Source organism: Thunnus albacares, chromosome 7 (genome assembly GCF_914725855.1).
Source record: "Thunnus albacares chromosome 7, fThuAlb1.1, whole genome shotgun sequence".
Taxonomy (NCBI): Eukaryota; Metazoa; Chordata; class Actinopteri; order Scombriformes; family Scombridae; genus Thunnus; species Thunnus albacares.
In genome coordinates this window covers 8,313,483-8,340,364 of record NC_058112.1, presented here as the reverse complement: position 1 = coordinate 8,340,364, position 26,882 = coordinate 8,313,483, and the positions used below count along the sequence as shown (strand labels likewise).

Sequence of the window (26,882 nt, the reverse complement as noted above, 5' to 3'; positions counted from 1 at the left end):
ATTAAAATAAATTCATAATATTCTACAAATAAATAATAAACTTTTTAAGGCAGCCTATAGGCAGTTTCATAGATATTTTCAGCTTAAATAATCAAACAGTACAGTGCAGTTTTCGGGATATTACAGTAGTTTCACATTACTTTCAGAATTTTAATTTTCTCTGATACTATGAAGGCCAGTTCTATTCTCAATATATATATATATATATATATATATATATATATATATATATATATATATATATATATATATATATATATTGATATATATCTTAGTATATATATCTTTAGAGTATAAGATATATATCTTTAGAGTTTACCAGAATTAAATTCCCTTTATTCGACCACATGATAGTGGTGATATAAATATTGTTTTGTTAGTCTCGATAAATGTAGATGTCATGTTAAGGTTCAACAATATTCGACAAAAATGAGTGCAGACGTGTAATCTGAGCTCAGGGTCATTTTTTATTCACTCGTCACATGTATTTTGTGTCAGCATTCATTCTTCTGCAACCTTTCCCAGTATTTCGGGTCTGTGATCCGTGCACACCATTGTGCACACGGTCCGCTTCATCCGGCGCTCGTGAGCAAACCAAAGTAAATAAGCTATTGTAATGGCGCTGCCTTCCAGTGCCGTGTGCTGTAGGAAAACCCCAATTCACGAGTGCACATGACAGATAGCCTTCACATTTATGGACGATAATTCAGGGACCATTCAAAACACCCTATTAACCACCTGAGAGCATTTTTCACAGTTTATGATGAAATTAAGGTTTGTAGCATAGATGATGCTTCCCTGCTGTTTACAATTCTATGTAAATAACCCAAATACTCTGCTCACTTCAACAAAGTACTCTTGAATAATTATATGTACATATTTTCGTTTTATATATTTAGCTTGCAAACATTTCCACAGGTTGTAGACTGCTAACAACTATTACATTAGGATGTTGTGGTATTTAGAGTCGACTGTTGTGTTGGGAGCTTGAAGGCAGCATTGTCATCCTTTTTTGCGCTCGCCACCCTGTGTGTTTCCACTCCTCGTTGACACTCATGTCAGCAGTTATGAGCTGAGTCATTATGTGACCAATGCAAACCTCAGAGTGTAAGGAGTGAAGATTGAGCTGAGTGCATTTACAGACAATTAAGGGAGAGTATAAAAAGTTTATAGCTGGGGAGTAGGGTTCAATCTGATTACTGCATCTAAGTCACAGGCCTAGTAATTCAGCTTTTCGTTGAGGGACTAGGGCTTGAAGAGTTAACCTACATATGTGACTTAAATTCTGTGTTGACATTTCCAAATTGTTAGTATATGAGCAGTAGGCTACACCAACATGTTGAAGGGTCATCACACATGTATTTTATTAGCTATTTCTAGATTTAAAAGACAGAAACAGGCAGATAAGATTAAACTTAAACTTCTTGTGTTGTTAGTTATTCACAAAGTGAAAGGCTGTTACTCCTTTTTCCTCTCTTCTCCTTCCTCCCCCTCTTTACCTCCTATTCCTTTGTTTTTCTACTTCTCCCTCCTCTCCTTCTTTTCCTTCTTTTCTTTTGTTTCTCTCACTTCTCCTCCTTCCTTTTCCTTCTCGTTCCCCTCCTCTCATTTCCCTCTTCAAGCTCTCCTTCTTCTTCCTCTCATTTTCTTCTCTCTCCTCCTTCTCTTTCCTCTCCTTCTTCAGTCTCCATTTTCTGCCTGCTTCTCTGCCTTCCTTTCCTCCTTTTTTATCTTTTCCTTCTCTTTGTCACTTTTACAGCGGCCCCTGAGAAGAGAGAGAACATCATATTCAGTATCTTCTCAATTCAACTGCTTATTCCAAATCAAAATGATCAGCTGAGGTGATGTGTCTGAAGCTTTGTGTAGTGCTGCGTCAGGAGTTTGATCTCTTTATTCATATTTTGATAATCTTTAAAGTACTGTCTGTATATACTGTTATATAATTATTCAAGTTTCAATGTATGCTTAATTCTAACATCCATGGACAATCATGCACTTTACTACTTTAGCATTTCACATTTGTCATTTTGACAAAAGATGCAGATGTACATACAATAAGTTAAAATACGGCCCCACCCTCACTTTGGATACACATAAAAAGGCAGAGGGTTTTTCACCTTTATAGTTATTCACACTGTTCAATGTACTGTAGCCAGTTACAGCTGCTTTTAAAGCTACTTCTTCATGAACACATGAACTCTTCTGTCTTCAGTCTATCACAGGAGTCTAGCCACCACAGAAGTGAGTGACATCTTTATACTGAACTGTCTTGCAGAAAGCTTCTCATAGTGTTCCCCCTTCAGTTTGGTGACAAGTTTAAGTGGACTTTTTTAGTATGGTTTCAGACATGAATCATACCAGTGTTTACTCAGTAATTTTATTAGGAAGCGATTGTGAAATGAGTTTAGCTTGAAATCAGTTTAGGTAAGTTTTTATTGCACAATCAGCGTCTTGTATGAACAGTCATGAATACAGATGGTGGGATTATTAACTGCAAGGAAAGACATGCAGATACTGATGCTGTTTGTATCAAGAGCTCTAGAGGGAGACATTGACACATCGATGAAAGGAGAGAGCGAGACAGAGAGAGAGAGAGAGAGAGAGAGAGAGAGAGAGAGAGAGAGAGAGAGAGAGAGAGAGAGAGAGAGAGAGCGAGCTTCCTTGTATGCCAGTTTTTAGCTGATTTCAAAATTTCCTCAAAATGTATTTGAGACATTTCTATTTCATGTGCACATTTTAAACAGGCGATCCACATTTTACTTTGTCTCATAACGACTTTCAAAAACCTTCTATGAAAAAGTCAAGCTCTGTGTACAATCACAATGTAGAAAACAATACACTGTAGAAACTTGTATGGAGATATTTAAGTGATAGGGGATGAAAATAGCAGCTCCATGCATAAAAAAAACCCCAAACATTTACCATCCTGTTCAGATTCTCTGTGCAGGTTTCATCCTATCCCTGAGAAGAGATCACATCATCTACTTGTGTGTTTTGCTCAGTGACAGCATGCCTGTCGCCACCTGTGAGATGTGTTGGTTTGTGTGTGTGTGTGTGAGACTGGGCAAATATTTTTTTCCTCCTTCCTCTTACTGTTGCTGTGGGGATATGTATGGGATGTGTGTGTGTGTAAGTGTATATGTGTTAAAAAAAAGACACTAAAAAAGGGCAGACAGTTCAGGGGGGAAGTGGATCCTGCTGTCCGGCATGCTACAGGGCACTTGCACTTTAAAAAATTGCCTTTGCAAGTGATTTTATTTTCCATAAAGACAAATCTAGAGTGCATCAAAACAGGCGAGGTCCAAGGTTTAACAGCTATAATCCAATGATTGATCACTGATTTGAATGTAATTATATATGAAGACATTAGATTGGTGATTATTTCACGTTTCATATAAATGAATTACAATAAGTGTCACACCTTTTTTTTCTCGACTTTTTGTGTTCTTTGGAGTTTCTCGTGTTTCACTTCTGTTGTCAGTCCTTCTGGTCATATGGTTTTGTGTATGATTCGGGTGGTGGGTTTAGAGGACTGCATCATTAGTTTGTTGGGTTGTGTACTTGGGTTTGTGTTCGTGGTTAGTCTTGGATGGGTTAGTGTAGGTGGTGTTGAGTTTGTTTTCTGGGTTTTTGTTCTGTTTCCCTTGTGTGTTCATGTACTCCTCCACACCTGCCCTGCATTTGGACTCGTCAGCCCTGCCCTGCTCCCTGTGTTTCCTCAGCCTATCAGCTCCCTGTATGTTCACTCCCCTCTCCTGAGTTCTCCACCCATCTCCCCACCTGCACCTCATCTTCTCGTTAGTTCAGTTTCTTTTTAGTTCTGGTTTTCTGTTCAGTCCTTGTTGGATCATTCATTTTCATGAATGATCCAACAAGGACTGAACATGTCGTCTTGTTCTGTTCAGCTCTGTTTGCCTGTTCATTACCATCCACGATTAAAGGAGATTTTTTCATCTAATCTGCATTCTTGCCTCTATGTTTGGGTCCACTCCTGCTTCCCCACCTGACATAAGTCATATTTTGATGAAAGACGTTCCATTACTTGGACTCAAGTTAATTATCATTCAGATCATTTTGCTTAAACTGCACTCTAATGAGCAGAAAATGACTGGGATCAAGTCTCTTGCTGTCACTGAGCTACTCGTTATTTGCTGAACATGCTGGGATCTTGTTCCACATCTGTGTCTCCCTGGATCCCTGCAACATGCTTATTGCCTGACTACTGTTCCTCTGAATCTCTATTGGCCTCTAAAGAAAACAGCTGTTAACATTTATGAAAAAGTTATTGGAATACATGATGAACTCACATCAGCAGTATGTGGTTCATAGGCCACTAAACAGTTGCTACAGTAGATCTCCTGTTTTCTGTCACAAATCATTTGCCAGTGGACACGTCGTGTGTGGAGGAAGGAGGACTCGTCCATTTTCTAGGAAGGTTAGGACACGTCTGACATTTGCACTGAAATAATCTGAAATAATTCCAATATGGTAAATCCGAAGTGCTGAATAATTTGCTTTTTTAAAAAAAGAGTGAGAGACGCTGTGTCATGAACTGCATTGCATTAAGTTTCTTCCAGTGTGGGACACAGCTGCTGCTTTCTGTGTACAGTTTTCCTCACTGAGTGAACTCTACATATACATTATCTTGCTGCTTAACTACTAACTCTTATCATTCACAGCTTCCCTGTTTTCACACTGATTAGCATCTTAAGGCAATTCCACAAAAGAGGTGTTGAGGAATCACTTCAGAATAGCTTCAGTGGGTCTGAGAAAAGTTCATCAATCAAGTTAAACAGAACACATCAGAAGCAGCTTTTGATAACCATGATAACAAACTTAGGACTTTGGTCTAATATCATCAGAAAAGTGCTGTGGTCTTCTACCTTCAGTTGACTGAATACTGGAGGACCAACAGCCGGCAGGGTAAAGAGGTGCTGGTGTCATTTGCAACAAGACTTCAGTTAACAAGTACTCTCTCTGTGAAGTACAGTTATATTAATAGGAGGGTCAAATAAGAGGGTCAAAGAAGGGGAAATGTGAGACTTTTGAGCTTTTATGGCACAAGTATAGTGGCTTGCGTTAAGACAGTAGCCACTGACACAGTACAGGTTTGGAGATATCACTTTTCTTATCATTTTTAATAATTGCAGAACACTATATTGAATAATATCTAACTTACTTCAGATAACTGCACACATTTTACTCACTGCTGATCAATCTATTGTGCATAGTTTGTGTTGTAAATGGTGTTTTCAGACTATGTGACACTAATGTTTTAAAACTGTACCAGACCTAAAATGAGAGCACTTTCATTTACAGGCAGATCAACCTACTACCCAGTGTGGTTTAACTGCTGATTGATAATATGTTGACTGCTGAGAAAGAGATGATCTGTACCCGCTCAGTGTGGACAGTGCTGCAGGGTTAGAAGCTGGCTAGTTTTAGTGACATTGCAGCTTTTGTTGGAGTCATTTAGGCTAAAAAAATGTTAAACCGAAGTTCTGGATGCTTTAATTTGACAGTCTGGTATCTATGTTTGTGATACAGATTATATAAATAAAAGTTGAAATGGAGGCTGAACATAATGTAGGGTGTAAACTTCAACCTTAGATTAATACTTGCTGACAGACAAAACTAACCATCTCTGCACCTTTATATTTATGTTGTCTTTTCTAATGCAATTTGTTGCCATTTCTTCTTTTCTTTAACAGACAACTTATGAAGGCTGTGTTATTGTGGATAAAAGCAAGATTACATGTACTTTTCTTTCTCTTCACAGATTGTGCTATGGATCATGTGCTGAACATTTCTGACTATTACATCTTCACTCCGTATGTTTATCCAGCCTCATGGCCCGAGGATGGGGCTTTGCGTCAGATAATCAGCCTGTGGCTGGTGACCAACCTTGGAGCAGAACTGATTTACCTGGGCTTTGGTGCTCTTAGTTTCTACTGTGTCTTTGACCATAAGCTCATGAAACATCCACAGTTCATTAAAGTAGGCTGTTTAATGGACCAAACCTTGTATTCACACTTGTAGACCACATAAATGTCAGTGACTGGATTGGAGGGTTTAGACTATAAGTGACTCTTTGGTTTTAAAGATAACACCAGAATAACATTTTTAGGAGTCATGCATTACTTCAAATGCATTATGGTGGGCAAAGTATGCTAAACAAACATCACTACATTGATCATAACAGAATAAATTCAGGATAGATAACTCTGGGTTTCAATAATGTGCACAGGCTCTGGGGGGAGGGAAGAAAACCAAATTGGACCCACTACACAGGCATTTAGGCCTTTGGTGTAACATTATGGCACATATTGTGGCACAGAAGTGTCCTTTTTGGGCATATTTCCTTGTTATGTAAAGGTTTTTTAAAAAAGAAAAGAAAAAACAGAATGAAAAACAAAAAAAGGCAGTAATGGCAGGTAGTTGCCCCTCCCTGTCCTCTACTGTCCCTAGTTGATGTGACTGAGAAATAAGTGAATAAACAGAAAAAATGGTAACAGTTCCAAAGCAAACTTCTCTCGAATCCTAACTATGTATCTTTCATCATATGGCAGAACCAGGTAAGAAAAGAGATCCAACTAGGTTCTGTCTCCATCTTCTGGATGAGCTTCCCCACAGTGGCCCTTTTCTTCTGGGAGATCAGGGGACACAGCAAACTTTTTGACAACATCAGTGAATCTTCCCTGGGTGAGAGAACAGTTACTTGAAACCTCAAAACCCAGACCAGGGTTCATGTTAATTTCAACTGCAACATTTCTAAAACGTAGAAAAAGGTTGCATTGGTTTGTTTGTGTTTCAGGCTGGCCAGGGGTGTTTCTGAGCATTGCTGGCTTCTTGTTCTTTACTGACATGTGTATCTACTGGATACACCGGTCCATGCACCATAAGAGCATTTATAAGGTGAGTTTCAGCATGTTTATGGCTAATTTAAAGCTGCGCTAATTAAAATTTTTATATCAACAATGAATGAAATCACTATGTAGAATGTGAGAGAGGACGCTTATGATGTTGGACCCACAGAAAATTATCACGCAACTCTGCTGCCCTCGTCATCTCTATCCAGCATTTTAGCATCTTTCAGCTCAGTGTTTTGGTTTCACAGCTCACAACTTTACTGCTTAGCAACAACATGGTGAACATAATGGAGGCTATATAGAAGTAATACTGTTTACTAACTTATATCATCTATTTAGTGGTGGGTGTATTTTAATTTTGGCCGTGAACTGATCAATAACAAAAATACATGTCAATGAAAGAAATCTCCATGTATCTGTCAGGTGGAACTTTTGAGATGTTTGAATTTCATAAAAGTTACAGAAAATGCTTTTTCTATCTGGATATCGTTTCTTATTTTTCATACTTTCTGATTATGGCTTTCCTGTAGATCTTTGTTTGCCTTGTTTACCTGCTGTGTGTTTCACACAGTCCTAACATCCAGGCCATTTACGTTTCTCCACCTCAGCACTTACATAAGCAGCACCATACATTCAAGATCCCCACGCCGTTCGCCAGCCATGCCTTCCACCCACTTGACGGCTTCCTGCAGAGCTTGCCCTACCACGTCTACCCTTTCATCTTCCCCCTCCACAAGGTGCTGGTCCTCTTTTCACTCTTTACAAAACATTTTGATGTCAGGTCTGAGGATTGACAATATTGCAAATAACTGTATAGCTATACCCGCTTCACTGCATGTTTCATAATGCAGTTGAGTTACTGAAATTAAAGGATTTCCGGTTGTCTGTGCTCATGTATTTAAAAAAAACACAATTATTTCTAAAAAAAAAAGTACATTATCAACATGATGTAAAGGCTCTATAAAATGTTTTAAATTTGATATATTTACATCCCAGGTAATCTACCTCTCTCTCTTCATCTTTGTCAACATCTGGACCATTTCCATACACGATGGAGACTACCGCATCCCTGGCCCCCTGATATGTCTAATCAACGGCGCTGCCCATCATGTAGACCATCACCTCTTCTTCAACTACAACTACGGACAATACTTCACCCTCTGGGATCGTCTGGGGGGCTCCTACCGACACCCTTCAGCCCTCCTGGGGAAGGGGCCACATAACCACATCCGCAAGCTCATGGCAGAGGCTCCAAAGACACAGTGATGACGGACACATCATGACATCATGATATTCTTTTCTGGTTCAAACCTTTCAGGGAGGTTTCTACAGAGATGCTCTGCCCCAGTCATGATGCAAGAGACAGTGGCAAAACCAGCTATCTGGAGCAAGAATAAGAAATGTTAAACACAGAAGAGAAGATGGTTTGTTTTTCCAAACAGATTTGTACAAATGTTAAATTCAGAAAAAGAAAGAAGGTTTAGAGAGAATGACTTTTTTCTTTAACTGTTTAGATTGTTGGTTAAATGCAATGCCTCCACTTAACAATGCTTGGAGTGACACTGAACAGTAGTGAATTGTAGGATACTGAACCCAGGAAAAGAATAAAAGTTTAATTCTTTCAAAAACATTATGATTCCTTTTGGCCTAACAGTCTGTCTGTGTAAGTGCAGGAGCACAAACACACACACACACACACACACACACACACACACACACACACACACACACACGGACCCAATGACCTCTGACCTATCTGGCATGAGGATGTCAAGGAAACACTGGACAAGACTAAAAAACCCAGTCTTCTCACCACCAGCCACAGAGAGAAAATGAACAGTTTAGGAAATTAACGACTTTGTTTTTCTGTTCAGATACAAATAGACTGTCCAACCAGAAGAAGGGAGGACTATACTCCCTTCTCCTGCTAGCCAACTATCTTTTAAGTCGTAAATTTGAGGGAAGCCCACATTTGAGTGTCCCTCTCACAGAGAGAGAGAGACTGGATTCATCCTCCTAAGAAGCAGTGAACCAAAGCTGTTTCACTGAACCTACTGCAACGGTTCTCATCTTGCTGTTACCCTGGCGACCCGAGGATGGCCAAGTCTGCTTCGCCTTGCTCGGCGCTTTCCATGAAGTTCATCATCATCAGCTCTTTATCACCAAGGCAACAGCAGGGAAACCATCTACCATGCTTCCCCCTCAGAGTTGATGCAAGAGCTATTCATTCTGTTGGCAATAACTTGTTAATTTAATTTACCCATTCATTCATGCATCCAGTTATTTTAATTTATTATATGCACATATGCTTAGTTTCCCTATTCATCCCTATTCCTTAGTGGTTTGATACATATCTTGATTTATCGCCAAGTCATTGTATTTGTATTCCTTTATATCAGAAGATGAGGGTCCATGACTTTCAGGTATAAGACTGATTAATTTGATTTAATTATTTTTCCTCCTAATTAACGAATTAGTTAAGTACTAATTAATGTATTAATCAATGGAGGTGGTGCCCCTATTAACTTTATGAGTGCATAATATTAATTTTAAGCGTAGTGTTACTCCTACAGAATAAAAACATGCAAAGTTCAGGTCAAAGTGATCCACATATACATATATATATATATATCAGTTTTAGTCACAGTCCACCCTTTTGCATATCAGTGACTTGGAGGAGCTTTTTTCTAGTATTTCAGTTACTCTGACCATCAATTTGGAATAAAGAATAAATGAATGTGTGTGTTTGTGTTAAGTCTAAATCAAGACTTTGTTGCTCTAAATACAGTAGAGTTGATATATAAGGTGCTGTTCCTTCACTACATGAGCTGCAAGGATCTGTACTAAGCAATCTATCAAGATATATGAAATAAATGTGAGAAGACACTACTTAATGCCGGGTGTAAGTCCAGGATTGTTTTTATCCAATTGCCATTACAATTTCATAAAATGAGGCCAAACGTTACTATGTTTGGTGATGAGACTGATGAAGAGTTGACACAGGACAGGTTTGAAATAACAGGATTTGTTTTAGTAAGCAAAGAACACTTTTACACACACAGTATTCTTGTGTTGACTAGCACCCTGACCTTCTGAGTGCAACATAAAACATAAACACCATCAATTAAAGGTGAAGAAGTTATTGTGAACACATACAATGACTGCTTCCTAGGATGTTTGGATGTGACTGATTTCCAATGAGAGGCCTCCGAAACTGACAAAAAGTCTCATTTATGTTATTACAAAGCTGCAAAAGTAATTACATTTGATTTATATGTATAAAGACCACAATATAGATCAATTATCAATGCAAAATACATTTTTACATAACTTCTGCTTAGCTGGAACGTGCTGAAAATCCTTTAAAAAAGACACAATAAAAATGAAAGCAGACAGTGAATCAAATGTGGTTGAAGCCGATGTGCACGTTGGTTGTGTGTGTGTGTGTGTGTGTGTGTGTGTGTGTGTGTGTGTGTGTGTAGGTTTGTTTGTTCTACAGTCTGATTCCAGATGAGTCTTTCAGCTCCCAGTGCTCGGCGTGTTTTCGTGCAGGCTTTGTAGGGCGAGGTCTGTCCACTTCATCTCCTGCTCCTTCACAGATTCTGTGGATCCTCCGTTGTCCTGCTCAGCCTCAGGCAGTTCACTCTGACAGAGGACAGGGAAGACAAGAAGAGATTATTTTACTATTATTATTATTTGTGTGTAAAGTGTCCTTGGGTTATGAGAAAGGTGTTTAAAATTTAATGTATTATTATTATTATTGTTAGATGAATCAGTGAAGCAGGAGCTCACGGGTCACACCCATCTCAGTGCTATTTTATATCTGTAGTTTCTAAATGGACACTGGGAAACATGTAAGAGGAAAGCAAAAGATGAATAAACGGGAATATTTTCTGTGAGATGTTTAAACAGGAGTTCATGGATGTGCATTATTGACACAATTTCAAACTTTCAAAGAGGCTGAATTAAATGTAGTTTTTGTGAGGCATCAAAGTCTTGACAGATCTTAGTTCTGAATGTTGCTGTAAACTTTCTGCATCTGACTATAAACAAGCTGTGAGAACATTGTCTGTACGTGCAGCATTTACCAGAGGGATGGTAACATCTTCATACGGCAGTCTGTCTTCCCTCCAGGCATCATCAGTGAGGTCCAGGACTCTCCCATCTCGCTGGATTTCACTGTCCATCCTCCGAACAGCACCGGGTACAGCTGTTGTTCCTGTGGCCGAGTCAACTTTAAGCTTCACACACGGTGGCAGGAAGTGGAGAAAGACAGTCAAACTCCACTGCTACCTTTACAGATACACCAGTTAGCCTACAAAAAGATAAGACAGCAGCAGTAGCAGACTGTCAGCAAACGTTTGAGAGCAACACGGTTTGAGCGTGGATGTTTGTTGTTTTGTTTTTCGCCGTTATTTGAGAACCGGAGGCGCGGTAATTGTACGTAAACAGCTGACACTCTGTGATGACGTAGCCCAATGAAATGATGCCTTCACGTGCTGAGGGAAATCAAACTCCAATACATAAAAACAAACAAACAGCAAGTTCAACGGACTGTCAGTTTATTAATTTGCATATCCATAAATCCAAGTTCTCGAGGTCTCGCCCATCGTTTGAACTTTGCATGTGTCTTTTTGTACATCCCACAAAGCCAACGGAATGATCCCACCAATGTTTAGACACAATAATCTCAAGTAATTTACTCCATGACAAGTGAGTAAATTTCATCCACTGATGAAGACTGTGAAATGCGGTTGACAGCTCTGGAAAAAGCTGGTAAACACGAATATCTTGTAAACTACTAAAGCTGACGTCATGAGTTTAATGGTAACCATAGTAACCAGACTTCGAGCTTCTGGCTAACGAGACAACGACAAATCCAAGTCGAGACAACGCAGATCTGCATTTGAAGGTAATTATACTAAATTAATGACTGGGAGAAAGTGGCGTTTCATTCACAGTTTCAAGTCAGTGAAACGTGTCACCCAGACAGCTACAGAAAGGAATTTCTCTGTATATGTCACCATGTATGTCTTTTGAAGTAGATACCTTTGAAGTGGATATTCTTGTAGAAAGATCAGCTCTAAGTTAATATTTGGTACCCTTATGAAACTTTAAATGTGTTTGAAACATCAGAAACACTGAGCTTGTGAATTCTTCCTTAGAAAATGAATTCTACAATGTGAAATTGTCAAATCCTCACTAAATATTTTAATTCTCACCAAACACCTATGTGTCATAATTTGACTTTGATGTTGCAGATTTCAGAGGTGGAAGTGGAACCAGTAACCCCTCAAACATGACATTTTCCAAAGTTTTTAAGAAGAAGGAGATACTGAAGAAGTTTTTGTCTTGTTACATGTTGACACATTTGCATCCTTAACTTGAGAATGGGAAAACAAAATGAGATAGAGCCTCTGCATCTGTCAGTTTAACTATAGATACTTGCTACAAAGGAGCTCGGTTTTGTGTAAGCATGTATTAAAGCTGAGGTTTTTGAATTTCTTTTCATAGGTACTGCAATGATGTCATCCTCTCAACAACAGCAGGTAGAAAATACAAGAACATGCACCAATCCTGGAAACCCAGTTTTCACCTGCATGATGACTCCAGCAGTTAAAGATGTATTGTCAGCGCCATGGGCAAAGCCCCAGAATCTACTGTACAGGACCACCTCTGGAGAATATGGTCTTTACTCTCCAACCTTTGAAAGCTCACCGTGTACTTTCCACCCTAAATCACAAAAATTCTCTGAAGACCTGGGCAAGAGTGGCATGTATCGTGACAACTCCTTCAATACAGCTATAGACCGAAGCAGAGTGCATGACAATTTACAGCACACTATTTAACTATTTGGATGACTTATGAATACCTATGAAATGTATGCACAACCTTCCTCTGTCAAATCTTGAAAAGTCTGCTGCTATATGCCCCCTGAGCTAAGACCCCTGATTGTATGATCACTCAAGTTTTTCATTACAGCATTAGATAGATCAGCAGGTCCAATTCACACAGCATATTGTAGATGCTTTTCATTTATCCAGTTCTTTCTTTAAAATAATAATGATGACTATACCATCACATATGTGACTGGGAGGCCAGAGGTCCACACTCTGAGATATTTGTTATGATTACATAAAAAAAGAATTATTGGCTGCCTTTAAAGGACCTGGACCATACATGGACTCGCCCCTCCCATCTTTATTCTCTGACCCGAAATACCTTGAGTTAGTGTTATTAAGTTAGTGTTGATAAATGTGACCTTTTTGATGACCAATAAACTGATTCTTTTTAACCTTTCAGTAGCCCAGTGCAGAGTCACCTGAGAAATGTAATGTCTTGTTTTTCTGGTTCTCTCATTGAATTTCCTCTTTATTAGCTGTAAGTTATAAAATAACAATTCCCAAAACAATATCACATTTTCTGTATCGTATTGTTCTGGCACATCACCAAAGCCTTATGGTTCTTGTATAGACCATAATATTCATTGCTATGACATCATGTATTTTATGGATACATTTTTAAATCAAATGGACATATTCTACTTGTATTGTTTATACACATGTCCTTACTGTTCAGCAGCACTTTTGGAAACTTCTTTGAATTGTGTTCATGAATTCTGAGAAAAGTCTGACTCAGTGGATCAAGTTGCCTTTCGGCCATTCACATGCTTTTTTTTTTTTTTTTTTTAAGTGCTTTTGTTGTTCTTTTTTATTGTATTTTATCCACATTACACAAGTGTATGGCATTTGATTAATGTGTTCATGCTGGTACTGTAACCTGATGTAGCCATTGTGTACAACTTAATAACCACAGTACAATTTCATCTATTGTATTTTACTGTTGTAGATTGTCACTTCTGTAAATCTTCTTTAAATCTCAAGTTGTATTTGTATTAACTGATTTCTTTGTGTTTTTCTTGTTATAGATATAGGTGTAGAAATATAACACACATTCAAGTGAGTTTTGTAGCCTAGTGTATGTATATATATATGCACACACACACACACACACACACACATATATATATTTGGGGAGGGGGGGGAGGGGGTTAATGCATAAGTAGCATTGTAATGTAAGAGACACAGCCCGATTTTCAGCAAAATTAGTACTTTCACTTTAGTACTTCTAAGTAAATTTAGCTGGTAATTCTATACTTTTATTTAAGTATGATTTTAAATGCAGGATTTTTACTTGTAATTACGTATTTTTACATTGTGGTATTGATAGGCTACTTTTACTTAAGTAAAGGATCTAAGTACTTCTTCCAAAACTGCAGGTCACATAATCTGATGGGTCACCAAATTTGGTGTAACACCTGCACTGCTGTAACATGCGGGAAAAAAGTCTTATCTTATCTTTTAACAAAGTCTTTCAAACTAATTTAGTACACAGACAGACAATGAAAGAGGGCAGGCAGGCAGAAAGGGGTTTTCACGCTATAAGAATAGGGAAGCTGCGGTTTTTACAGTATGTTGACGTTGTATTCAGCAGAAATCCTCCTCTTTGCTCCGTCAGCCTCTCAGCTGCCAGCGCTACGGAACTGAGCGAGCAGCTAGCGGTGAAGCGTCGTTAAAGTGTGTGTGAGGTGTTAGCTGACCGTGATATGAATGTGCTGGTTTAGGTGTGTTGTGAAATACAGGCAGGTCGTGTAAATGTACCTCTTAACTTCACTTGGCGTTTGAGTAGCACCCTTAGTTGTCTGTTACCGTGGTGAGCTAACTTGTGGAGTTTGACAGTGGAATCAGGGGAGCTAACCTGGCTAACAGCTAGCTGGTTAGCTGCCTGTTTTGTTAGCTACTCTGTTCTGGCGTGACTGCGTTTGAATGTTTTCTAACGTAAGTATTCATTTAAAGTTTAATCACTAACGAAATGATACATGTGAGTTTGTAAGACTTGGTTTTCATTTGCCAACGTTACAGTTGTTGCTTGGTGGGTGGCTAGCTTGCTAGCAGGCTAACTGAAGAGCTCTTGTTTGTCAACAATACTAATAATCATATAAGAAACGATGAGCTCATTGATGATAGTTAACCTACAGCGTAACTTTAGTTAGAAAACAGATAGACATCGTATCGTAGCTACTTTTTAAAGAGATGAGCAAGTAAATGGCTGATGTTGATTTTCTCTTTAGTTTTCACAGTTTAATCTCTGACTGAATTGACACTGCTATCTCATGGGGTGTGTCACTTCAGCTAAGCTTTACTGCTGGCAGAACATGATCAGTTGTGAAACAGCTAAATATACTGCTCTGACAGAGTTTCATTTTTTCTTTGCTGTTCTTTATGTTGCTTCCACAGCTCTGTAAGCCCTGGATGAAAGCTGGACCTGAACCTTGTGCTGTTAATGATGTTCAGAGATTTTCTCGTTGCATCACCTGACCCCTCCTGGTCCACTTAATCTGCTATATATATAAATTAGCCCAAACCCAATCCCACATCTCTGCTTGGCAACAGTATGATCATTTACACTGACCCCACCCAGCCCACTGGGACAAAACTCCCCCAAAACCAAGCTCTTCAAATGATATGATAGTAGCCGCCTGGATCACTTTCTGTGCCTGCAGGAGCCTTGCAAAGGTTCTGCTCTTCCTTTCCTCCTCAAACTCCCTTCCTCCATTCTGGGAGACCCTTGCCAGTGTGGTCACCGGCACTGGAACCATGGGTAACAGCTGTGTGTGCCGGGAGGATAGTGACTTGGAGGACCATCACCATGGGTCGTCAAGGGCGACCCGAGGACAAGCTAGGCGGGTGGATCACGGTACAAGCGTAGGTGTTGATGCAGGAGAGGCTCGTAGCAGTCGTCCCAGGGACCCGGTCAGACCGCCACGCAGAGGGCGAGGGCCCCATGAGCCACGACGGAAGAAACAGAATGTGGATGGCCTGGTGCTGGACACACTGGCCGTCATCAGGACACTTGTAGACAAGTAAGTCTAGTAATGATAATTATATAATATCCTGATCTCTATAATATTGTGATGAGGATGGGAGGAAGAGACTGACTGGTACAGTTTTTAAATTAATGTTTTCTTGGTAAGCCAGGGTCATGATTAAGAGCATCAGTCAGCCACATGGCCCAGGGAAAGTAATCAATGTTAACTAGTTTATCCTTGATAGATATTATTGATCAGTTTGCTGTTTATCTAGGTGTGTAGTAAACACACCTGAGGACACTTAATGTTGATGCTGTACTTCTTATTCATACAGTAAGATATATTGGGATAGGTACAGTAGCAGTTTTGTCTACTGGGCCAGTGGTCAAACACCAGGATCACCCTCCAGAACGTAGCTGTCTATAAAACTTAAACTCAGCTAAACTCATGTCTGCCAGTATAAAAAAACCCCAAAGAGACTGATGTCTTTCAGCTGAAACATCACATGAGATTGATTTGCGGTCAAGATCACACAAAAATTAAATGAATGCTGTTAGAGATGCTCTTCATACTGTGTTATTTTGAAATGTTGATTGGGCTGGCTGGATTGCACCTGTCTAGCTGACAATGCCATCAAACTTCCCTGTCATCACTCGGCTCTGTCATTTTTTTTTTACTGCAGGTAAACAATAACGAGGGGAAATAGCTTCACAAATCACACTACTTGTTATGTCTTTACCTCATATTGTCTTTGTAGTCTTTAACTTAAGGTTGAATGTTTTCTTGTTATTGTAGCACCTAAATTTGTTGTTTCTTTTTCAATGAAACCAGGATTTCTTGCTGTAACTGAAAGATAATATTAAAATTCACAATTGCAGATAATTAACAGAGTAAATTAGTAAATAGCCTGTTTTAAACATAGACATGTAAAGGCTACAACTCTGACAAAAATTTATCTTGGACCGAAGTGACAAAATTTTTTAACCTGAACATATAAAATACAACAAGCAGGACTGTTCATTCAACAGAGCCTATTTTTCTTGTTAAAGGAGTTTTTTTTTCCCCAAACTGTGTAGTTGGTGCCTGTTGTTTATTTTGGTGTTATACTATTTGAAATCTGAAAAAGCTTCCTGCCCTAAGCAACTGCTGCAGATATTTTATCTTTAACCTGTTGCATGAAATAGGGAAAAAAAGATGCACATCCAAAACGATCTTACTGGAGAAAACAGGAGACATCTGACAAAAAGTTATTTCGATGCCTGAGAAAGAGCTGATTGATCGAAACGTACAGCAACAGTAAATAAAGAAACACTGTGGGAGCAGTGCGAGGATTCTAGTTTTCAAGTGTGTCATCAAACAGAGAGAACCCTTTAGAGGACTTTGTGGAAGACAGTTCCTTTCTGTACAGTGTTTCCTCTCTTGGCACTGGGACGGCTCTCTGCAATGATGTAGCAAGAGTTATGTATTGTAGCTTGCACAGATGCTTTCATCCTTAACCTCGTCCTCCACTGTGCTGTCGTTTAGTGTGACCCTTTGGTGTTCTCACTGGTTGGCATTAAAAACAAAACGTGGTAAGGACAAATGTTGAGTGTAGCAGCATTCAAGAGATCTGTAATTGACACGAAAAATGGAAATATGAATGTAAAAATAGGCTCATGTAAATTATAGGCAGTGTAGTCTGTTGTGGTTGTAAGCCTGTCTTTGTAGTTCTTTTAGTGGCAGCAGTAGGAGCAGCCTACCTAGTAATATGTGTATAGTTTCTCAGCCGACCTGAAAAGAGAGACCATGTTTTCTGGTCTCCTCTCCTTAAACCTGACCACCAAAACGTCTCTTGTCTTCCAGCATATTCTGGGGTTGTGTTGACCCTTTTTTGCAAATGTGTGTGTACAATCTACCATCGTAGCATGACAAGCTCTTGGATAACACAGCTGCAGGTTGAAAAGTTAACCCAACATAGTTAATCAATAACTGCACTTTAAAGTTGAACTTCCGTATTTTTGGCAGTTGTGGTAACATCAATGCGGTGGAGAGGATAGCTGTAGTTCATTAATACTGAGGCATGCTAAAAATGCCGGGTTATTATATTTCCCACATGAAAGGGAGTAAGCGCTGGCAAAAAATCCTGACATAACATCCCTCAGCTGCAACATTAGTCTGAACACAAGGAAAGTTACAAAGTCCAGCTTTAAAGGCTTTTTTAATTCTTGATTATGAAATTATTTTTCTGTGTACATGATTCTAGTTTAGGTTATGACTGAATTAAGCAATTTAGTGTCCTAGTGTCCTGGTCTTGCTTGTTCTTGTATCTTCAGAAAAGGACGGCCAGTTTAAAAGAACATCTGATAGTAACATGCAATGAAATACAGTCATCCTCACAAAAAATATTACCTTTGTGAACTTATAATGTTGTATTTTTATTGATCAGAGAAGTGTTGATTCAAAATTAATTGTGACTATCTTGTTATTTAATAAGTAAAAACATCAAACATTTGGTTTCATCCTCTCAAATTTTACTGCTTTTCTCTGTTTTATAATATAAATGTAATATTTGGGAATTTTTAATGGTAGTTCAGGCAAAAAAAAGCATTTTGAACACACTTTGTATTATTATTTGACATTTGATAGTCTAAATGATTATTTCACTAATCAAAAAGGTAATCAATAGACTAATTAATATTAAGTGGAGTGCATTATATTCGGAAGCTGGTCCTGTTATTTAGCACACCATCTGTGTGTCAAGATACTAAAATTTAACAGTTGCTGCAACATACTGCAAAAAATATCACTCCACTTAGCTGATGAATATGGCACATTCAATTTAGCAAAACCATAGTCTTATAAATATTCTCATCAGCCCCGTGTGAGACGTGCTTGTTCATTTCTAAGAATCTGTACACAGTGTCTTAACCCTTAGTCCAGTTTTCTTTATGTTGTGCGTGTGCAGTACAAACTAAATGTATTAGTGTGACTCAGATGAAATGGCTGTCAAAAAGGAAGCAGTTTTCAGCGTGGGACGGGCCATGACGAGCAACAGTACTAGTGTCAAAATTATACACTTGCTTTAACCTCTCCGAGAGACATTACTGTCCATGGCCATTACTGCAAACACAAAAGCACACATAGGCCTGAATCACTTGTTTATATTATTACAGATGCCTGATCACAGGGACAATAAACACTTAATGTTTTTGCTGGTTGATGGCTCTTACTGAAAGGCACCACCTCCATTTGTACAAAGCATGCACATAAATAAACACTCATATCATGTAGAACTGAGTTTGTGATATATACCAATCAGGTAAGAGAAAAGCTTAGAAGGATATGAGAAACCCCCCTAAATAAACCAGGCTGCTTTCACATTCTGAACGAACTCTGTTTTGTTTTTCAGCGACCAAGAGCCCCCTTACTCCATGATCACTTTGCATGAGATGGCAGAGACAGGTAAGAAAAAAAGACACACATCTGTACAACGAGCATGGACATATCAGACAGCACTGTGTCCCAGTTGCCCAGAGTGACACCACTTTTTATAAAAGGGGTAAAGAATACACAAAAAATGTGACATAATATAATGGACGAGCACTTGTCATGTGTTTTGAAATGTTCAGATCAGAGGGTATAAAATGGGAAAAGAGAGGAACATTAGCTCCACTTAGAAAAGGTCATTTGACAAGGTGGCTGATGTGGTCTCAACCAACAAAACCAGTTTTAGTCATGTGCACAACTCTAAAGACATGGAATATAGATGACTGTTTCTTTAGATTGACTGTAGCTGTAGAGTTAATATGTTTTGCAAAATATCCAGGGGACTCATGATTTCTACTGACAGCTGATGAGTTCCAGGCATTTTAACATCTCCAGTGGTTCGGTGCCTTCAGAATATGATGTCCCATTCCCCTCAGGCCGGTGTTGTTGTTGTGGAGAACTGCTGAGGCAGTGGTATTACAGTAGCATTGTAAGCAGCAGACACAGGCGCAGTCCTCGTCCTCTGTTCAGCAACTGTTTCTCCAGTTCGACATCACCATCCCCACTCGTCTGTTTAGAATATGTATGTGCAGTACATAACACCTCAGTATGTGGAATATGTGGTGTTAAATTACAAGTCTGGCAATTATTAAGAAGAGACCCTAAAATGTACCTTACACAAAGAAGATGGTTGTTTAGAATCAGGTGTGAAAGAGGCCGTTTATGTCAAACTGGAGAAAGCTTCACTGAACAGAGGAGGCCAGCTGCAACACCACCTGTCTCCTACTTAAAATGCTGCTGTCATACCACTGCCTCAGCATTTCTCCAGCACACCGCTCAGCGCAGCCTGAGAGGGGGACTGTGCATCACCTGGGGAAGGGACATAGTCATTACTTACACTGTAGACACTATGTGTTGTCAGCTGCTTTGCTACCCTGATCGTGTGAACTGTGTCTAAACAGGAGTCTTGGTTTGACAGTAACTGACAGCTCTGATTCCTATTTAAGGTTGTGTTTGTTTGAAGCTTCAGTTGAAGTTTGTGTGTGTTTTCAGTTTGTTGTATGTGTGCTTTCTTGTGCATATGGTGAATGAAACTCTCATGCTGTGTGTGAAAGTGCCTTGTGTCATGCACATATGGTGTTTGATGGTCACATGGCATGGTGTTGCGTGGCTTGAGAACAGCCAAGTTGGGTATTAGCTTGCAGATACTGAACCCTGAAGGCGGCCAAGCAGCAAGTCAGTCAGTCAACCAGTCGGTCACTTTCTGTTCGACATGTGATACGATGTTACATTATTCATGTTGGCTGGGTCTTTCATAAGTGATAGTGATAGTGTTTTTAACTGAGTCACCTAATGGACAGGAAGTGGTGGATGTTGTATTTATTCTGCTTCTGGTGCTCATAATCTAGAGTCTTCCAGTATCTGTCAGTATCAAGTCAAACTAGACTGATGCTAAAAGAAAAAATGAATGTGATGTAAAAGTATTATCCAGTCCAAAGCAACATCTGTGGCAATAAATAATGGAAAAGACTCAGTAGGGTTTTCCAAACACTGTTCTGACACAATTTGTTCTTTTCTTCAAATGGGGGGAAAAAAATCTCCACCTGTTGATATGTTTCTCTTGAAGGTACCACAAGTGTTTTTCCATGTGTAGTTTTTGTAAGAAAGACACAGACTTGAAGGAATTTAGGTTTTGAAATACACTTAAGGATAAAACCTTTATTATTTAGAGAGCAGGTAAGTAAAATGTTTTCCCACAATGCTTTATGCAACCAGGCAGATACACACATTATATGTATCAGGCTTTATGGATTCAGTCAGTTGGATCTCAAGTCAATCTTTTCTCCTCTGCTCTCTCAGATGACGGTTGGCTGGAGGTCGTCCAGTCTCTGATTCGAGTGATCCCGTTGGACGATCCGCTTGGCCCTGCAGTGATCACCCTTCTACTGGACGAGTGTCCCCTGCCCACTAAGGTTAGAGGCTTATGTGTGTGTGTTTGAGACAAAGGGAGATTAATTTAGGGTAATACATTCACACTTACATGGTCTTTACTTGTGTGTGTTTTTAATTTTTTTAATTTTAAAACTGACCCAGCTACCCAACTAACCCAGAACTGTCTCCCCTTAGTTCCTGTCATATCTTCTCTGCTGCTATTCAATAAATGCATCAAATTTTCCCCCAAAAATGTTGTCCAAATGCAAAACACCTAAAGGAACTGGCTTGTAACTTAGTTACAAACTCAGTTATTATTAGACCTGTTTTTTTTGCTTTGTTTCTTTTCTTTTTTTATTATTGTTAGACCAGTTCAACTTACAGTAGGAACATAAGAACATAAGATGTGGACCTACAGGAATGGAGAGCAAACATAGCAGCAGTTTAGACCTGCAGATAAAACAAAATCACTAATGAATGTAAAACATTGTTGTGTCATACTAAACTTCAATAGATAAAAAATACTAATATAGAAATTCAGCCTATTCAGCACCAAAGACAGAGCTTAGTCAACCGTCACTACTTTCCTTTTACTGTTTTCTTTTGGCCTCTGCTCTCTACCCTCTCTCTCCCACCCCACCGCTTTTCCCCTGTGAACAAATAAAATATGTTAGAACCCCCTGCTTCCCTCTCTAAAGTAACCTGAGGACAGAGGACATGACGCTCTGCACAGTATGAACTCTGTACTCTTTCCAGCATTCAGCAAAAAATATGCTACACTCTTAACAAAACATATATTTGCCTCAAATGTACACACAAACAGTGTGGGATAAAACTGCACTTGTAACACTCCTTGCAGGTGGCGCAGATTTCATGCAGAAGCTAAGCTATTACTTTTCTTGTCTGTAGATAGAAACATCAACATGTTTACTTGTCTTGCCTATAAGTGGCACAGGCTGGGGTGGAACTGCAGGTCTGAAACTGCTGGCACTGTGACGCTGCAGCTGGATGATATCAGCTGAGCGCCTGGTTTCTGGTGCATCAGTGACACTGTGTCCCAGTCTGTTAATAAAGTAAATTTAATTTACTGGATGTGGTGTTCTCTCTCTAGCTGTCAGCTCCTAGAATCACATCTATCTCTTCCCACTAGCAAAGGCAATGTATTGTCTGTATTTTGTGCCCTTCACTGTACTGCTTTGTGTCTTGACCTACTTTGCAGCGTTCTCCATCACAATCATATGTGAATTTATAAAGATTGTGACTGAAGTAAGGGATAATCAACAAGTAGGTAGATCGGTGGTTCGCAGAGGCAAACCTGGTTCTTAAAAACCGTACAACTTAAAATGTACATCTACTAGTTGATTATCCCGCATTTTCATTTGCCAACAATATAAAATAAAAGCATTCTCAAATTTTTGTTCAAAGTTTTGCACTCAAAATTGAAAGGTTATGAAGCATGAGCTTACCGTTGTCATGACAACTTGCCACACTGTACTTGCCGCCAGCCTGAACCGAGGCTTAAAATTCACGTAAGGTGTCATTAAGCATAACCGCAGAGTATGTCTCCAAATCACTGTTCCTTTGTGTTTGGTAGAGAAAGTCTCTCAGTATACTAACTACCCATTTTGTTGCCTTTTTTGTATTAATCTCATCCTTCTCTTCCTCTATCATTTTAAGATCTTCAGGTTTCAGTTCCTTGTGCTGTTTTTTGCTTGGTTTTTATCTTTTCTTCTCCATTTCTTTTTCTTCTGCTGTGTCCCATTCTTCAAAACTTTATAACGAGTAAGCTTTGACAGCTGTGCTCTTTAATGTTGCTATGGTTACAGGTTGGGTAGGGGATGAATTTAAAACGGTGATTAAACTTGAGCCGAACTATAGGTGCAGTACATGGTATTAACCTGCCGGCCAATCAGAAAAGAGTATTCACCCAGACCATGGTATAAAGTGTAATATTCAATCTCTTCTTCCTCCTTGAGCTTTGAATTGTTTTGTTGTCACTGCACATGTGTGTCCTTGATTAGAGTAACTGGTTCATATCCTCTCTCCAGGATGCTCTTCAGAAACTCTCTGACATGTTGAGTCTGAGTTCGGCTGTAGCACGACAGGATGCTCTGAACCCTGCTAAACACAGAAACACCACAGCTGTCCTAGGATGCCTGGCAGAGAAACTGGCTGGTACAGTCCACATTTACACACTTCTTTGTCTTTGGAATTTATCCTTTTGTTATTCTAATTGATGTAGCTTTGCTCCTGAATGTTTCCTTTGGCATGTTATTTGCTGACAATGAGCCTTGAAGGCACTATACTGCTACACTCAGTGGTTATAAGAGCTCAAAATCTTTGAGTTACTCAACTTGTAAGTTCTTAACATTAAAGTTCCTTCAATCCCTATTAACCCTTTCAGAGAAGCCAAGATTAGCTCAGTTACTGAAGGTCTTTGGAATCAGTTAGCAGCTCCTCTCAAAGATAAAAACTTTTTTGTTGTCATTTTGTTATGAAACTCACAAAACAGCATCTGAGGACACAATGCAAGGTGAACACAGCGCCTACCTATCTCCTCACAATAAATTAATGTTGCCAGGAAACAAGTACAGTACCCATCAGCGAACATTTGTTGATGTTAAATATGGCAAACAGACTCACTTAGCAACTAGGTGTATTTAGCAGCTAAAGAGCCTGATATTTCCCTCAGGAGTTGGTGGAGACCAAAAATGAAAGAGCATGGATATTGGATTTACATATACCTGACTCCAAATGAATGACAATGTTGCTCTGTAACTGCTGCCAAGTAATAGTTCACCTCATCAACTAAAAAGTTGATATGTCAGTGTTGTGTTCACAACTTGTTTCCACTGCCCCCAAGTGGCCAAAAAAATCACTTATTCCAGGTTTAAAGACCTAAACGATTCACACTTGTTACTGTAAAGGATTAGACGCAAACACAGACAAGAACTGGAGGTTCTTATATTTCTAAAAGTTGTGTTTTAGCTAATATCAGCTCTCTGATTTATTCCTTTTATTTTTTAAGGACCAGCCAGTATTGGACTGTTGAGCCCTGGAACCCTGGAGTATCTTCTAGAGAGCCTGGTGAGCAAAGTACAGTCATGAAAAAGACATGAAAGTTAAACTCTAATATGATGGGTGTGCATTACATCCTGCAAAGTGCAACTTAACCCAAAGTAACAAAATGTTTTTTGACATTTAACATTTTCTGGTGCATTGTGGTTGTTATTGGTGAAGTGACTGCCGTAATTATTCTGCTGTTATTCAAGATTCAAGAGACTTGCACAGGCACAGGGTACATGCACATTCTTCTGCTGTTCACTCAGCCAGGTTAAAAAAAAAGAAAACAAATTTACAATAAATTAAATTTGGACTAAATAAAGAGAGTAGCAAGGTCTGAGAGATATTACATTATTTGCAACAGTTATTTACAGAGCTTCTAATGAGGTACTGGAGCAGCAGTTGGAAGGATGTATTGCACATTAAAAGAAAAGAGATTGCACTGGCGAGGACATTGCACCACAGTGTCGCAGCATGTTATACCAGTATATAAATAAGAGCTTTGACTATATAAGCATAAATAAACAAGCAAGATGCTCGAGTGCCAGATGTAGGTTTTTGGATTTGTAGATTGAGGTTGGTGGTGATAGTAGGGAAGATCGGATGATATGTTGTCTCTATGTGTAAGTGCAGTGTTAAGGCATCAGTACGCTTTAAATGAGCGTAGAGTGGGAAGTCCGACTATGTTGCACTGCCAGGTTTGTGGAGGTATTTCAGTTCACTTTTAAATCACAGGCATGACGATGCTCATAAAAGAGAGTGGCAGGATTTGTAGATAGTTGGGCAACTGTGCAGAACAAGGAGATTTTGTTTTTACCACTTTACTTCTATTACTACCACTCAAATTGTTCTATTATTAGATAAGAGCCTCACTGTCTTCTGGTTGAATCTATTTTGTTGTGCCTTGTCTGAGCTACGTCAGAGCAATTCAGCAACAAAAAATAACCAAATGTTGAAAGTTAATGTGAGCAAAATGAGTTCTGCGTGGCTAACTGTCGTGAAAAAATATTATGCAGCTGGTTCACAGGGAAATCCTTCCAGCATTGCCACCGTGCAGTTTCTTTTAACACGAAGCAGTTGCGCTAAATGTGGAGGAGTTTGGACAGAAAGAACAAGAGGGAGTCAGAAAATATTTTTGTAGGTTACTTTAAATACATGAATGTCACTGACTTCTATGCCATGCTGGAGGTAACAGAAACATGTAGGTGAATGTTCTTGGTCGAGTTTATCCTTGATAAACAGTCAATAAAGTAAGTAGTTGTGAAACAGTCTACATGACTGTCTGTTGGTGTCTGTGCCAAACCGTTGCAAAAGTATCAACCACCTTTTATGTCAACTGAAATCTGTCTATGGAAGTATTCTCACTGTGAATTAACAATAGAGGACATCATTTTGAGACCATCTGGATGTTGTTTGTTAAAGGTGCAGGTACACAATTCTTATTTTCAGGAGATTATACACTAATTAAAACATACTTATGAATATTATATTTCATTTCTGCTCGGTCTGTTCCGCTAGATACCACTAAATTCTACACACTGCACCTTTAAGTGTTTGCATGAAAGTAAATGTTTGTCTGTGTCAGTTTAATAAAATGAAAAAGGGCTCAAACTGATGACCATTTATTTTGTGTCTTCTCTGTAAATCTTCCTCCAGAGCTCTGAGGCCCACCCCACCGTCATGCTGTTTGCTCTGATTGCCTTGGAGAAGTTCTCCCAAACCAGTAAGTTCACTCACTCACATCTGAAGACCAGTTCAGAATCAGAGATACATGATGAGACTGGTTGAAACTAGTGATTTCCTTACAAAGGAATACCAAAATAGGATCGAAAGTGACCTTATCAAAGCAATGAGCAGAGATGCCGTCTGCTGTTTCCATGACAGCGGACCTTTCCAGTGTCACAAATTTTTACTTTTTACTACTTCCCTGAAGGTGGTTTGTTTGCACATGCACAAGAAATATTATTCTGTGAAGTAGAGACTGGGTGGACTACTCTTCAGCAGTTTACAGTACCAGTCAAGTGTGTCCAAACTTGACTGGTATTGTATATCAGACCAATATGCTGATTGCAAAAACAACTTAACAAGTTCAGTCTTTGGAGACACCACTTGTCACTGGTTTCCATTTGGGTTTGTTGCTGTAACATTTCTCTACAATGTTATAAAACTGTCTTGTTGTGGTGTTTGTATAGTCATTCCCTCTCACACCTACCTTCTTCTTGACCTCAGGTGAGAACAAACTGACGGTGTCCGAGTCTTGTATCAGCAATCGACTCGCTGTTTTGGAGTCGTGGGCAGAGCATCCCGACTACCTGAAGAGGCAGGTCGGATTCTGCTCACAGTGGAGCCTTGACAACCTGTGTAAGTAGCCTGTGTTTAATGTATGGGTACGTGTAGGATGACATGCTGAAAAGAAAAGGTCTATTCCTTTTATAGCAGACATTCTCCATAATTAGGTATTTGTGTGTCTGTGTGAGTCACTGAAGACATAAATGTTGTAACGGTCCCTCTGATGTTCTCTGTTCAGTCCTAAAGGACGGTCGTCAATTCACCTACGAGAAGGTCAACCTCACTAATATCAACGCCATGCTCAACAGCAACGACGTCAGCGAGTACCTCAAGATCTCCCCCAGTGGACTAGAGGTCAGTCTGTGTGTTGTCTGAAATTAGTCACATGCACCACA

General features: G+C 39.3%; 3 protein-coding genes across 3 annotated transcripts in view; 2 read left to right on the top strand and 1 right to left on the bottom strand.

The window, feature by feature from the left end:
• Window positions 1-3,919: 3,919 nt before the first annotated feature.
• Window positions 3,920-8,473, top strand: LOC122985987 (lathosterol oxidase-like). Its single transcript, XM_044357031.1, has 6 exons — window positions 3,920-4,435; window positions 5,780-5,997; window positions 6,570-6,702; window positions 6,815-6,915; window positions 7,478-7,606; window positions 7,866-8,473. The coding sequence occupies exons 2-6, from the start codon at window positions 5,788-5,790 to the stop codon at window positions 8,133-8,135; spliced, it is 843 nt and encodes a 280-aa protein (XP_044212966.1). The 5' UTR covers window positions 3,920-4,435; window positions 5,780-5,787; the 3' UTR covers window positions 8,136-8,473.
• Window positions 8,474-9,878: 1,405 nt separating this feature from the next.
• anapc13 (anaphase promoting complex subunit 13) lies at window positions 9,879-11,334 on the bottom strand. The gene is made up of 2 exons (XM_044357744.1): window positions 10,958-11,334; window positions 9,879-10,514 (listed from the first exon to the last, which is right to left on the bottom strand). The coding sequence occupies exons 1-2, from the start codon at window positions 11,054-11,056 to the stop codon at window positions 10,389-10,391; spliced, it is 225 nt and encodes a 74-aa protein (XP_044213679.1). The 5' UTR covers window positions 11,057-11,334; the 3' UTR covers window positions 9,879-10,388.
• Window positions 11,335-14,172: 2,838 nt separating this feature from the next.
• rspry1 (ring finger and SPRY domain containing 1) overlaps window positions 14,173-26,882 on the top strand; it is a 17,885-nt gene continuing 5,175 nt past the window's right edge. Inside the window, exons 1-9 of the mRNA XM_044356220.1 lie at window positions 14,173-14,707; window positions 15,167-15,792; window positions 19,127-19,179; window positions 21,064-21,176; window positions 23,184-23,310; window positions 24,164-24,222; window positions 25,855-25,921; window positions 26,428-26,559; window positions 26,726-26,841. Of these exons, the coding sequence (XP_044212155.1) occupies window positions 15,395-15,792; window positions 19,127-19,179; window positions 21,064-21,176; window positions 23,184-23,310; window positions 24,164-24,222; window positions 25,855-25,921; window positions 26,428-26,559; window positions 26,726-26,841 (1,065 nt within the window). The 5' untranslated portion in view covers window positions 14,173-14,707; window positions 15,167-15,394. The remainder of the gene's footprint in view (window positions 14,708-15,166; window positions 15,793-19,126; window positions 19,180-21,063; window positions 21,177-23,183; window positions 23,311-24,163; window positions 24,223-25,854; window positions 25,922-26,427; window positions 26,560-26,725; window positions 26,842-26,882) is intronic.